Source organism: Meleagris gallopavo, chromosome 5, assembly GCF_000146605.3.
Source record: "Meleagris gallopavo isolate NT-WF06-2002-E0010 breed Aviagen turkey brand Nicholas breeding stock chromosome 5, Turkey_5.1, whole genome shotgun sequence".
NCBI classification, from domain to species: domain Eukaryota; kingdom Metazoa; phylum Chordata; class Aves; order Galliformes; family Phasianidae; genus Meleagris; species Meleagris gallopavo.
Window position 1 is genome coordinate 17,197,976 of NC_015015.2, and position 15,898 is coordinate 17,213,873.

Sequence of the window (15,898 nt, forward strand, 5' to 3'; positions counted from 1 at the left end):
TTTTTATAGTTGATGAAAACAGATGTTAACATGAGATGTAAAAGGAATTGCTTTTCTAAGTTACATGAGAGATAAAACATTCAGAATGGAAATAGTAGCTAAAATCTTTGCAGCACTGTGTTTTGCCTTTTCCATCCACAGTGTGGCCACATAAACCATTGTGCTGGTAAAGACGTGGAAAGGAATCTGGGAATGGAAAATAATTGTAATAGACATAGACAATACTGTTGAACAATATTTGCACCCAAAATGGATGTGATTATACAGAAAACACTGTACATGTAAGAGATATATAACTATAACCATAACAGCTTACTTAGCAACTAAAAAAGTAGGTAAGTATCTCTTTCACACAGCCATGTAAAAGCATGGTATGAGCATGTCTGCATGAATTTTAACTTTATGAAAAGCTTTACTGAGAATTTGGGTGATTCTTGTTCCTAGGCACTTTTCAACTGACAACTTGTTTAGTGCAGATATGCTGAAAGCATGAAAACCCCTCCTTTTCTTTATCTCTAGCACATACACCTGGGCAAAGAAAAACCATTGCGTGGAATCATTTTAGGTACATCTTTTCACTGCCAAGATTCTCTAAGCTCTTTCTGTTTCTCAATGTTGCTGGTATCTTACTGGATTGTTTTTGTGAATCCATTTTGATTTTGACTATGCCTATCTTTCATAACATCTATGTGTATTCACAGCACACCCACAAGCACCAATACTTTCAATCTTTCATTATAATGCTGTTGCAAATAATTCTACTCCTGTTACTTAACTTTAGGCTTTCCATCTCCTGCAGTGTATCATTACATAGGAATATATCTAACAGAGTTCAAGTACTTCTCTCAGCTCATATAATCCAACATTTTAACTATTCAGCCAAAATTGAATATTATAACTTCTACAGGTTTCTTATTAACCTTTACTCCACAAACCAATTTATTTTTTTTTAGTGTAAGGAATTTTTAGATAAATGAGACAAAGATGCATTAGATTTAATTTTCTTAAAGTACTAATTTGTCATAAAAATAATTAAATATGATTCCTTATATTAGTGCCAGGAGAGCAGCCAAAATACATAACTATTCTAAATGTCTTTCTGGATATCATTAAACTAGTGCTTGGAATGTACATAACATCTATAAACATGAATTAAAGACAATAGCTTCCTGTGACTTTTTATATTAGTTGAATTTTTGGCCACAAAAAAGCCCCAAAATAGTACACTGAAGTTCTTTCAGTTTGCAAATGAAAATTATCTTGACTGTACAGCAATTTTTGGTATTTTCGAAGTACTTCATTCCTTAAGCTGTTTAGAAATTGTTGTCTTTAAACAGTTCTGCAGTGTTTGATTCTTCAAGAGCCAATCACAGTAGCTTCATCAGACAACAGCAATTAACAAATGCCCTTTGTCTAAACCCAACTCTTCCCATACCAAGACAGCTGATAATAAAGGGCCTGAATGGTGAGTTAAAAGTGTCCGTGGGCATCTTCCTCTTCAAATCAGTAAGCCAACCCAAATTAACAAACTCCATTCCAAATGCAAGCAAGCTCAATTACCATTAAAACTTCAATACTTTTTGTGAGTACAGAATTAGAAACATTTATTCAGATTTGTTTATTTAAACCAAAGCAAATAACCTCTGGCTTGAAGAATAAGGCTATCAATATCAATGTGATAGTCTTTCACTTAACTAGATAAGCACACTCTGAGGTATTGATTGCCTGAGTAAGCACAACATGTTTCAAAGCCCAATCCTTAAAATCAGTGCCACAGAAAATCTGCTGCAGCTGTGCTGACTGTGCCTTCAGGCACTGCCAGGCAGAATATGGACAGTGGCTGATACCTAAGAAAATCTGTTTGTGAGATGTCAGACAGATACAGAAAGCAACAGAAATGGATGGAAAGGAGGTGATATGAGGACCCTAGCAAAACAGTTCCTCTCTGCAAGGTCCAGCCATATCTAGGGCTACCTGAGAGACTGAACAGATTCCTGCCTAGAGGTGATCCAGCTCAAGAAAGAGGTTCCAGAGAAAACGATCTCCTGTAGAAGAAACTAAAAGCCTTATCCCACCAGTTTGGTTAATAGCTCACAAGGAAAGGTGGGATCCCAGATTTTCTGATTGATATCAGTATTTCTTTTGATACTGATTCAGCAATAAAATTAACATAGCTTTCTGGCAAGAGAAAGCTTACACTTACATGGCTTTCTTTACAGAATAAAGGTTGGAAGTGGTATGTAATGTAAAAACCCATGGTGTTTTTCTTGTTGTTAGGTCTTTTTTTTTTTTTCCCCAGTGAATCAATATAACGTGCTTATTTTCATTCTACATGATCAGTTACTGTCATCAAGAAAATGTACATTATCAAATCATTTTCTCCCCATTACATACTCACAGATCTATTAACAAGCTGGAAAAAGCCTCTTTCCCCTCTTTTGCTGCAGGCAGGTATGAAAGCAAATAGCAGTGATATAATTTAAGATCAGAATATGTATTATCTACCAGCTGCTGCTATTTGGGGATCATTTTCTTGATCACATCCAGCATTGCCATTACTATAAGTAGATGCTCTATCATCTTCCTTAAATTAATATGGATTTGATCTTAGATAACTGAGGAGTGTTTCAGAGTTTCCAGGCTCTGTTGTCAAGCCTTTAATCTGAACCATTAAGAATAAGAGGGGGAAAAAACCCAAATGTGTCATTTAGTACCAGAGAAAACAGAAGAAAATGATGATTTATCAACACTTTCAGAATATGCAGAGATCTAAGATTTGCCTTGCTTTATATCAGCCATTTCAAGTAGATGGTTTTAAAAGAAAGTGTTAGGTTATACCAAATGAAATGAGTTAAATGAAAAATGACCTTTTATTTCATTCCAATACATGCACAGAATGACTTTAACAGAAGTTATATTCTCAGAAAAATAATGTTTGAATAGGTGCATCAGAGAAATGTATTTCGGAAGAAAAAAAACACATACAGAATGAAAAAAAAAAAAGCTAAATATCCACTCCTACTATAATTTAAGATATTTATAAAAAGAGCAAAGGCCAAATATATTCGATCACAGAATCACAAGATATTAACAAATACAGCTAATCAAGAAGAAAAGGGCTATTAGTATGGGGAAGAAAATATCAAAATATATATTCTTAATAAAATATGAAATGCTCCAAAACTCCAGAAAGTCAAAGCAATGGATTTTGCCTACAAGCAATGGAGATAGGACAAATGACTGATAAAAACTCAAATAACTTGACCCGAGACTTTGACAATTTGATTAATGTGTGTAGTTTTCACAATAACAATGAAGAATCAAAAATTAACCATTATTTCTGGATTGCTAGTGCACTGCATAACAGTGCTTCTCAAATACTGCCACAGGCTGTAGTATTCTGTCTTAAACCAATAACTGGGCTTAAATTCCCAAAAAGTTTGGCTCACTGTATAAATCATTCATTTTATCTTTTTGACACTTCTTGAGTAATTTTTAACATAAGAAATTTTTAGCATCTATATATGCTCACAGGCTTTGAAAGTTACTTCTTCGTGTTAGCTGGACTGAACAGAAAATGTGAAGGCAATTGTAGAAATAAAAGGAAGATACTATAACAGTAAACGTTTTCTTTTTGAGATATTCCTCAGAATTGGCACTTTTTAATTCTTTATAGTTAGATGGACACAGCGGAAAAATGCAGAAGGAATCAGAAAAGGAAAACATCTGTACTTGCGTGTCCAATTTCACACATAAGCAATCCTAGGTGCATTTGGAATGTTGAGTTTCCTAGCATCTAAGTTTAATTTTCTTTTGCTGTGCAATTTAACTTTAGCCTATTTCAATGCTTTAGAGAGTTGTGTTGTTCCTTTTCAACTGATTAGAGTTGTTCCTAAGTGGCTCTTAATAAGGATGAAAATCAGAGTAAAAACGATGAAGTGCACATCAGCTAAGGAGATGAGACAGTGAAATATTATGTATTAAAAATTACTTACTCAGAGATGAAGATGAAGACAGGCTAGACCTAGGCTTTTGCTTTATGCTGTTCTCAGAAATTGAATAAATTATGGAATGCTTTATTTTACTCTTTCTTAGAACTAAACTCATATTATTAGCAGAGGAAAGCCACTATAATTTGAGAGAGATGAGCCAACTAGCAAAATAAGTTGGTAGACTCAGTTTTCCAAAGGACAGATATACTTCTTATAATAATAGTATTATAGTAAAAATTTCCCATTATATTTTGGTAAGAAGAGCACTGACTGGAAGGTTAATGTACCCTTGGTCAGAGAGAATACACATCACCAGGATGCATGGGAAGCACAAAACTCCATCATATAGCTCGTTTGTGGACCAAAACAGCTCTTGTGTTACCCCCACTTCCAAATTAGCATTATTGTTGAGTGATGATTCATTTAGAAGTCTTTTCCTAAACTGCTGTTTATCATTACTGAGAGCACAAATACTTTGCTCAGCAAAGCTAAAGTACTGAAACTTGCTGAGGTTCACTCTTTAAATTTCCAGTACTCGAGACAAAAACTAGAGTTGATTTGCATCCTCAGCTACAGAGAGTTATCAGAACTGGCTGAATACTATTGCACCAAGTTCCCATGTCAGCTGAGGTTTGTGGAAAGCACTTTAGTTCTAGTTCTTCACACTGACTTTTTTCACGTCAGGATAGAGCATTTTTTTTTTCCACTCTTTGATGGAAGGGAATGCAGTTTGTACATACAAATACAGTGTGAAGCATTATCTTTTTCACACAGAGCACAATTTCTGTGGATGATTGCTGTGCTATGTCTTGTCACCTATTCACATTTTTTTTAATTATAAATTCGTAGATGGGAAATATATTTTACAGAAGAAAGTCAATTATCAAAAGGTGGAACTTTTCAGAACCATGAGAGCCATGTGGTTTGTTGCACACAATACAGAAGTAGGGCAGAGAAGCTTATTTTAGAGGTCAGAGCTTTGGGCAGTATACTTCAAAGCACTGGGGCTTAACAGATACTGTTAGACCTGTTCTTTTGAGCTCTAGGTACCAGGTTTTGATAGCTGGACGTTCCTCAAATAGGCAGGGGTAAGCTTGCATAAATACATCTGTTCAACTGCAAACCATGTTTAGGACTGGTGTCTGGAACTACAAGGATATTGTATTAATCACTTGAGCTTTTCACCTATTTTCAAATGGCTGAATTTGTATCCACATCATACCATTTTTTTACAGTGATAAACTTACATGTGTGGCAGTCTTGTGCTTAATATTTTTTACTTGGTTTACATGCTCTGTGCCATATTAAGCTCAGCCAAATGCCCTTGCTATTGTAAGAATACATTTCCAAGCTATCAGACTTCTCAGCTGTTAACGCAACTGTTGTTAGAAGGTTTGTGGTTAACTTCCACAACAAAAATTCATCTTTCACTTCTTACCTATATAATTTATTTTTATACCTCCTTCTTTAGTCCATCCAGCTGCAGCAATGTTTTATCTTTAATTTTTGCTGTTTATGAGTTTGAGTTGCACAATCATTTTGCCACAGATATGTACGTACCTTCTATTCAAGGTGAAATAACATGGAAGGAGCATTTATCTAAGCTTACTATCAAAAATCTTCCAGAACTCAGGTGCCCACAGCTCATAGGAAGAAGTGTGATAGCCATATCCAAAAGCTCGAAGCCCTCTACGGGTAGCCAAAGACAGAACTATTGCACAGCAAGCCCCCAGTCCAAGTCCTCGGCTGCATGAACAAGCTCTGCTTGGATGGAATATGTGTTCCATCATGTCCTCTGGTCTTGATGATTCATGGATAAGGCTCACTGGATTACATTTCTGTTCCAAACTGGAATACAGTGAGGTGTATATGCATGCCTGCATGCACACACACGTAAAGTGATCAAATTTCTTGGATAAGATCTAGTGTTCGCTTGCCCTACAGAGCACACTCAGCAAGATATTCTTTTGTAGTACGCTGCATCACTATTCCAGGATGAAGAAGAAGTAGAAAAAGGAATGTGAAACTTTAATTTTCTAGCACCCATTCTCCTCACAAAGAGTTAAACAGAAAATATTTGAAATTAACAATCAGCTATGTAAGAATATATTTCTTTTGTTTTAGAACTTCAATAGCCTAAATTTACAGGACAGTCCAGGCTACAACTTCCACACTGACTTGTAACCATCCACCCCTGTTTGTTAGTGGGTCCCTGGCACAACTTCCCCTTATGACAACCATTACTCTCCCAAGAAGTACAGCTGTAGCTCCACAATGCAGAGCAAGGAAACATCTTTTTTTAAAAGAAGGCAAATCAATTTTCTAGCAGCTTGTCTGGCTATGCTGTCTGCAAAGGTGTTGTACTACTTTAAAAAGGGGTGGCAGAAATAGGGAATATATCTGTTTATACTGAATGCACATACTGTTAAATACTGAGAATGTGTAATAAGGTAAATTCTGTATCTCAATATTAGCAGTCTGTGTAGTAAAGCATTCCGTTTATTAATACAACTTTAACCTGTTTGGTAGCTTCTGAAATCCAGAGGGAATGCTGGATGAGGCAAACTACAGTTTCTGCTTATAGAATCTATGTATGATTACATAGGTAAAACACTAACAGGTGTGGGAAATGTTCTATTACTGGAAAATCTATTGTGTTTTCACACTGCTAAGAACACAGGAGCAAGCTATACTGAACTTACTGGTACAGACATTTTCAGAGAGAAAGACCACCTTAGACACTAGATAGCATCTGCTCTGAGCACCAGTGTCACTAGAGGTCAGCATGTGAGCAGCTACATTAGCATTTTAGCCTAGGCCAGAAATGTGCTTTGAAGTGCTCCACACTGCTAAAAGGCCACAAGACTGAGCAGGCTCAAAGTTTGCACATTTGAAGATTCTTTTAGGAGGAAACTAAATGAAAGATGCCACTAGTGGCTGTTTGAACCACATGCCCAAAATATGTCTAGTCTGAAATGAGCACCCAGGCTCCTATGTTATGAATGTGAGGTTCACTCTTTGGATTTGATTTCTTCCTGCTGGACCACTTGCTGATGTAGACAGTCACTGATTTTATCTATACCAGAAGTAGCAGCAAAGCACCTTTGTCAGGTGAGAAATCACACTCTATATTCCATTATGTGTAGGCACATGCAAAGAGAATAATGTAAAATACAATTTCACAGAACTAAAACCTATTCAAATAAGCAGAAATATGGTAAATTCAAAAACACAGATGCTGGCCGATTCAGAGCATCAACTCCAGAGTATTATACCAAGTGTCCAAAAATCACCAGTTAAAAAGATGTGTATGAAGATCTAACAGTATCTGTAAGACTACTGTAAACAAAGCAAAAAGCTGGATCTCATTAGTAAAGGAGGGGAAGGGAAGGGAAGGGAAGGGAAAGGAAAGAAATGGGTAGAAAAATTGAGTAATAACAGTATAAGTTTGAAACAAAGGATCGTAGAAAATCTGAGGGAAAAGTAAAAGGGGATTTAGATAAGCTTTACTATTAAATTGAATGTAAGTGTAAATTTAAAAATTTGAATTTGAAAAATACAAAGTTTGAGAAATAAAGTGAGCTTGCTAGGAAATCAACTATTATATGAAGAGCAGAGATTTTATGTGTCAAATCTTCCCCTCATTCTCCGAATTAGACATGCTACAACTACTTATAATGTGTACCCTAAGGCCACAGGATAGAAAAATGCATGGAGGTTGCTGCTGAGTGAAAAATAACCCAGAAGACGATATGAAAGATAAGCAAAGAACTCAGGGAAAGGTACACTGAGGAAGTCAAGAAATGAAAGGAAATTTCTAAAGTGAGAATAACTAAAAGACACGCTGAGCCTGCCTACATTTTGGTATCATCTGTAAAATCTAAGAGTTCTTCAGGCAAATCAGTTGGGAGAGAACACAGCGGGAAACAACTATACACATTAAAAATTACTTCTTGCTAAAAAACTAAATGATAGTTCACCTCAGCTACAAGCAATCAGGTAATCTATATATGACTGCTGAAGGGCAAGTGGAGTGTAAAATTGCAAATCCAACAGAAAGCATTTTTGTATTAAATCTATCAAGACAGAGTGATGGAAGAAAAGCAAATGAAAATATCTATACTTATGGTATTCTTCTATTAGTGAGACAGCTGATTTTAAGGACAACTTATTATTTCATACTTCATTTGCCATTGGCAAGTATTAGGTAGGAATTCTTCTGATATTAAGAATGAAAATGAATTTTAAGAGGAAAATAAACTGGTAAGAGGAAGAGCCTTGCTTTTCATTTCATCTGCGTCATGTAGTGTGTCCTCAGTGGATGCAAACTATTGCTGCCAGAGATCCAAGATGACTTGTGTTGCTGTGAGTTGCATTACTTAGCTAATAAATCCTATTAAGATGTCTATCAATACAAGTTAGAGCCTCATATTTACATAAATCTCAGATAACTTGGGTTTCATGCATATTAAGCTTTTCCTGCAGAACATGATTCCAATCCACCCAGAACACTTTGGCACACATGCAAACAGTCTATTTTTACAGAATCATACCATGGCCTGGGTTGGAGGGAACCTTGCAGCCCACACAATCCGAACCCCCTGACATGGGGCACCCACAGCTCCTTTGGGCAGCTGCACCAGGGTCTCTCTGCCGTTTGAGTGAAGAATTTCCTCCAAACAACTATCTTAAATTTCCCCTCTTTTACTTTGAAGTCATTATTCCAATATCCTATTCACATATTTAGGAATAAAAAAAATTAACATCGGAATTGGTTCATTCCTGAATAACAAAGGAAAGCTGTCAATGCAGAAAGAAATATGTAGCAGTTGTACTCTGTGTTTGTCCTAGAAGAAAAAAAAGTTGTACCAATCTCCCCTGAAGGAATACTTTTGACTCTAACAACGATTTAGAAAAAATGTTAAATATGGCTACTAAAACTACATTGTTTAAAACAAGATGGCATGAAGGTTTTGTATTTATAAGTTTTCTAAAACAAACAATGGAATACAGCAGGCCGCTGATAATGATTTTCTTTGTCATAATTCATTTTTCATTCGTTCTTGAAATACTAAGGAAACTTTATAAAACTGAAAGAAAACAGATCTTGTGCCAGTGCTTTAAAGGGTAAATGAGACGACCTGGATAATTAAAATCCCATAAGCACGGCATCAGTCCTAGGAAAATAATGAAATATTTCCTACAAGTCTCAATTAATGAGGGATTAAAGAAGTGGTTTAGAATTAATGTCAGTCAATATTACTTTTTTCTGGAAAACAGAACTTGCCAAGCTGGCATGGTATCTTTGAAGAGATCGCAGGAACCAGGTGCCATTCTGTGCTGCCTACATCCAGAGAAGAGTCTGGATGGCAATATAATTCCCTGAAAATTGAACTTGTCTTTGAAGTGAGATTATACATCAGCATGACATGAAACACCTGCCCGCCAGTTTTACTGGGCATGTAGTGTTTAATTGTGGTTTGTTTTTTCCAAGAACTATTTCTCTTTCTTTCACTCTTGGCTTGCAAATGGCAAGCTACTATTAAACACAATTATTCAAACTTAATAGCAAAGGGAAGTCATTTGAAGACATGTTCCTATATCTCATAGCAAAACAAAAAAACAACTATTGCGGTCCTGGTCTGAAAAGAGCTGAGTTTGAGATTCATTTCCTACACATTATGATGATCTACTTACTGAATCATTATCATAAGAACTTCTGCTTCTTTGCAAAGTCCGAGATGCAAATTCTTGCAACTTCCACAAGTTTATGATGTTTCTCAGCTGATTCTTTCAGTAATCCCAGCAGACCTAATTTAATTTCTAATCTTTTCACCATGCTTAACACATTTTTCTAAATTATTTTGCATTTGTACTCAGAGGGAGTACTGGCTGATTTTTGCTTATGAAGCTTTATCTTTTCATTCCCATTGTTTCCTATGCAAAAGCAATGAAGCTAACTGCATAGAGCAATTCAGTGATCAGCTGCTTTTAGTCCATACCATACTTCAATAACAATATGGCATATATTTTGGATTTGACATATTTCATGCTCATAGCACAGAGAGACATGTACTGTACTTTACCTGTGACTTTTGAGTGCAGGGCAGAAAGCCAGATTTTTCCAGAAAGCTCAGGAAAATATGTGAGTGCACAAGTTTAAAGGTATAGAAATTGTGCACATTTGTGTTTATTTAATCATATTATTTTTTGGCAAAGAAGAATATTAAACTTAAGAATTTCAGCTAATCTTAAAAATTTACAATAAATAAACTGAAGAACAATCAGAAAGACAATAGGTACAAATAACAATAAATGCTCTGTTGTTGTACCAGGCACATGGTATAAGATTTCAAAATTCCACGTCAGAAAATGTTAAGATGTTTCTGTTGATATTCTTTCAGTACTTCCAGATTTAGTAATGCTTTTATTCATATCAAAACAATTTTTTTCTTAATTTTCATTTTCTTTGACTGATCAAAGCACTATTCCTTGTCATATATAAAAACAATCTTGTGATATACTGAATTTACTTTCTATACTGTTTCTTGAAAAGACCTCTAAGGACCTGTGACAAACAGATTTGATTACTTTATTTTTACAAAACTACTGCATATGCCTAAAGAAGATGTAAAACTGCTTTCATGTTTTAGAACTTCACATAATCTCTCTCCCCAGAACTTTCTTCCGATTTGGATACAAAAATACACAGCTCAAATGTAATGCAGAGTTGCCATGATAGAGCCAAGAAAGGTGTTTATGACATCTTTCTTAGACAGACTGTATCTTTCTGAAGTCCTCCAATAAAGTGGCCACAAATTGTTACTGAGGGTCCTTCAGAATTTTTCATGTGCGACGCTTCAGTAGATTATCTTTCACATTGATTGAATTTATTCCTCTTCCATATTGTTTCTGAAAAATGTTATATATACTGGAATTTCAATTTTGTTATTCTCTTTGTCTTATCCAATATTTGAGAACAAACTTCACTGCTTTCTACATTCATCATTTCCAGCCTCAGTCTTCCTTTTGTTTAATATACCTCCACGTCTTTAAATTCTTATTTCTTCTTAAGCCCTTTGAGGAGCTACACAACTATTTTCTCATTACTCTACAGGCTGACTTTGTTCTCTCCAAATATTAGATTTGGTTTTGCCTGTTTTTTGTTTTTTTTTATTATTATTCCTCAAAAGGGAAATGGAAGAGGAAGTATAACCTTTCCATGTAATGCTTGCTTATCTTTAGAGCACTGTCTCTGATGCCTCATTCCTTCATTCTTATAGCTTTTGTATTATAAAAGCAACCTTTTCATCTCCTTTTCTGCTCATCCCTTAAAATCTATTTCATTTTACCTCTGCTTCCATTATAAGAAAGGAAATTAAAATAATTACAAAATCTTACAAACATCTCCAGATTCTTACTACTCTGGAATTATCCCATCCAGCATATTCAATTCTATTCCATTCCATCCAGTTTATATATATACTTTAGTGCACATGCAATAAGTAAAAGAAGTATGCCTGTGCAGTTTACAATGGCACACGTAAAATAATAATGTTCATGAATGAATAATACTATGCATAAATTTGAGGGTATTTTCTGTGCAATGCCAGGAAGTTCTTAGTCAATACATCAGAGAACCAAAACACATTGATAGCTAATTTAGTGCCCACATTTGTAGAGAACATTAATTATGTTCTTAGAGCTCATTTAAAATGAGCTTTTAATTAGAGAGTATGTCCTCATATCATAATTCTTAAAAGGACAGAAATTATGAGATGCTAGGTAATTCTTAAAATAGCATGCTTCAATGTTCATATCTTTCTTTTATTTTACTTGAAATGTAAAGACTACTTGCCTAAAGTCATTATTGGTTTACTCATGGCAGTTAAAGCGTAGGATAATGGAGAATTCCATTTCATTTTTTATCAGCAAGGATGTAAGTGGGCCATCCCACTAACAGATGTCTCTTCTAAAATTTAGTAAAAGTTCAACAGAGGAAACGTTACCTCTATGAACAAGAGAATAATACATTATATGACTACCTTAGACTGGGAGATGACTGATCGATTTTCCTTCCATTATTTGTCTAATTATTCTCCCATACTGCAAGAAGATAAAGCACAGCATACCACTTTACAAAATTTGTGAATACAGCTCCATGAAAGAGCTTTCACAGTACTTCACAGCATCATCCCTCATGAGAAAGACTGTTTGCTTAGATAGCATTCAGTAAAATCTTATCAATAAACCTATCTTTATTTTTTTAATTCAGCAGCTCAGCTTTATTTAATTCTCCAGTTTCTAATATTGCACAAACACACTGCTGTGTAACACATTACCATTTAGGCTGTCTCTGCTTGTCCCATACGTCACATTTGTCATTGTTAGAATTCAACAAGAACTTAAACTGATTACCTGGTTTGCTTTCATTTGGTTTACACTGAACTTCTTCAACACATTCTGCAGGAAACCATCCAATATGTCCCCGGGTGCTGCCTTCCCAGAATCCACCTTCTCCAATGCTTAAAACTAAAAATAGAGACATAGGAAGCATTAGACTTTTTTCTCTTCTGATGTAAAAACTAAGATTATTTGAGCAACTTTTCAATAATAATTGAATATCATGCTCCTAAGAGCAAACAGACACTGTCCAATAACTTAAATTCTAGTGCTGCAAAAGTAAGCACAGAGTAAACTTTAAATGTAACTTAACCCTAATCAGCCTTTGAAACCCCTGCCCAGAATATTTTTGTCAGAAGTTTTCTCAGCTCTTACATAATCCCTTCCATTTTCAGTTTTTGCATTGCCATTTTAATCAAGGATGAACGTTCGGTCACATTAACACCAAAAATGTGTCTTGCCTGTTCAGATTAAGCTGAAGTGATGAATGCACTGTAAAAGTGAATCCATGTTTAAACTGGGTTTTCATATATGTGTATACATAGAGAGAGAGACATCTCATATGTTTTGTACTTCCTAAGGAAACATGCCATTTTATTTAGTGGGTAGCTCCAGAGACGTGTAATATAGGTCAAGTAATGCAATTTAATAGTTTGAGTATGCAGAAGCAAATACTTGAACATCCCACAGGTGCACTACACAGTGTACATGCCTTTTGAAACATTTCAGTGACCTTTCTCAGTAGAAGATAATAAAAATAGGGACAGAATAAGTTTCCAATGGAAAAAAAAGCTTTAGTTCTAGTTATCAAGGATTGTAATAATTGCACAATAATAATGCATATTTTTACTTCTAAGCAATTGGAGGTGAGATTCTTCCTAATCACTGTATACATACACTGAAAGGACATAAATGTCCTATTAAGAATATACTATCAATTATTTTAGTAGAATAAATATGATAGACTAACAAAAACATGGGTAGCTCTTCAAAGTATGTTGACTGGGAACGTAGGTCAGTCATACAACACAGGTCTTCAGAGTACATCTGTACAAAACCCAGTGTTCAGCATGGAGGTCCCCGAGCTACCAAAAATAAGTCCATGGAAGTCAAGGCAGCACAATTCCGTTAGCGGTGTGCTTGCTAAGCCAGCCAAGCTAACTGGTCCTGCTGAAAATCAAGGCTAATTAGTCCAAACTCATCTCTTTGCTAACGTATGCTGTGGTTTTTGGGACCCAGAATATGATCTCTGCAGAGTATTGCAGTATGGTAGGGATCTTAACTTGCTCAAAGCCATTTTGATGATTTCTAGCATAAGCACTCTGCTCTGTTAACACATGCCTTATCAGGCTTTAAAATTGTAGTCTCAGAGCCTGACTACAATTGAATTCTGTATCAGTGGAACTGCTGTGACTCAATGGCTTTGAATTTGAACTTGATTTGCACTACTATAGCCTCAGATGAAAATCAAATCAATGCTGAGGAAAAAAAAGAAAAAAAAGGTGTCCTGAGAATACTAATGAAATAGTAAGAAGCCTGGTCTGACAAATCAGGATCTGTAAAACCAGTATTTGAAATTAAATGTTTACCTCATTTGTCACTGATGCAATCCTAAGATATTTGAGGTGTTGCTTATGAAGCGTGGATGACTACTAACAGAAATATTTGAGAGAAAAATATTTTTTAAAGTGTCAATTTTCAGTTTTTTAATATAGCATATTCAGTTGCACAGATTCCACTAACTGCTTATTTGCAAATCACCTTCAATGGGAAGTACATTTTAAACCCAAGAAAACATCCATTAAGCAAAATGTTACACCTGGGTGGGTTTCAATAATACTGTTTATCAAACACTTCTCCAACTTCATGTATGTAGGGAAACCTACACATGTCTAGAAAGTTAGAGGCTAACGGGGTGAGCACTGATTTTGGAACACAGTAACAAATCCACCGCGAGAAGGAAGCCAAATAAAACAAAATTAGCATGACTTTTTTTTTAGTTACCTAAGACCTAGTGCTATTGTTCAGAGATTGCATCTCTATATTTACATGCAAAAAAAAAGAAAAAGAAAGTTGTAAATAATACATAAATAGAAGTAACAAATACAAATTTGGGGTACAATTAATGAAAAATATGTTTATAAATTCCAGTTGTTCTTGAAAAGTCTGTATTTATTACTACACAAAATCAATCTGATAACTCAGTCTTAAAATAAAAGCCTTTTCATTCATATTCCTATATATATTAGGTATTTATCAACACTTAATATATTTTTAACAATGTATACTCTGTTGACATAAGAATAGAGTGCATTTCTTACATATGAAATAAGTAGGAAAGCATAATTTATAACTTACATACACCTATTATAACTACTGTAGCATCCTGTTGTACAGCTTCAAATAACAAATGCAAGTCCAAGGTTCCAATCAGCTGAAACTGCAAAATGCGCCAGTAATAGATTCCTGTTGAGGAGAGTTCAGAACTGAACCTGTCATTAACCTGTCAAAAATGCTTCAAGTTACACTGATATTTCAATGTCCTAAAAGCACAGTGAGACAGAAGTTGGGATTGTCACACCCGTAATTTCATGAGTTTACAACAGGAGCAGCTGATAAAACATCTAAGATGAGAAAAAGAATGTGTTTTATAAGGCCATCTGTGAATACAAGGCAAAATAAGGTCACCAGAAAGCAAAAGCTTTCCCATTATTGCATGGATTATTAAATATCAGCAATTACTAACAGCAAGAGGGAAGAAAATATCTTTAGACCTGCCTGAAGACCTAACATGGAAAAGAGGTAGAAGAGAAAATGAGGTACTGCTAGAATGCAGCCAGACTTCACCATTCTTGCCTAAGTTTGTCTAGAGATTAAATCTACGAATAAAATAATAATGATTATATAAAGGAATACAGCATTATGGATATCGAGAAGAAAACCATTTTGGAACTGCTAGAGGAAAATGTGGAGAAGTCAGTGATGCACCTGATGTACTGAAACAAAACAAGACAAATTACTGGTGAGATGGAGGAGAAGCACACACTGCCTAATACTAAAAATGTAGAATTTGAGATAGATACATAGGTTCTGCACTACCAAAAAAAACTTGAAATAATCTTTTCAATAAATCTCAGGCGGCATCATTAACATGAAATTCTGCAGGAGTCAAAAATAAAATAATTTTTGTATTTATAAAAACTGGCAATGCTTCATGTATTCCAACACAGCAGGGAACTTGAAGGAGAAATTAATATATATATATAATATTTTATATATAGATATATATAATTTGCTGAAACCACTAATGCTCTTTTAGAATGAGGGCTTAACGTCTGTCTTCTCCTTCTCACAACAATGTGTAAGAGATATGTTGTAATAGATAATTTGGTACTAGCAAGAGACTTTCTAGTCAACATTTTCCCTTCTGAAGGACATAACAATGGTAAATGAAAAGGATAACTTTCCCAAAATTAATAATTAGGCTTCACCATTTCAAGTTT

General features: G+C 35.0%; 1 protein-coding gene across 1 annotated transcript in view; it reads right to left on the bottom strand.

Annotated features, from left to right (window-relative positions):
- The window catches only part of SHANK2 (SH3 and multiple ankyrin repeat domains 2), a 333,770-nt gene that overhangs the window by 182,973 nt on the left and 134,899 nt on the right, over positions 1–15,898 (bottom strand). The window contains exon 15 of the mRNA XM_031553489.1: positions 12,411–12,524. Within this exon, the coding sequence (XP_031409349.1) occupies positions 12,411–12,524 (114 nt within the window). The remainder of the gene's footprint in view (positions 1–12,410; positions 12,525–15,898) is intronic.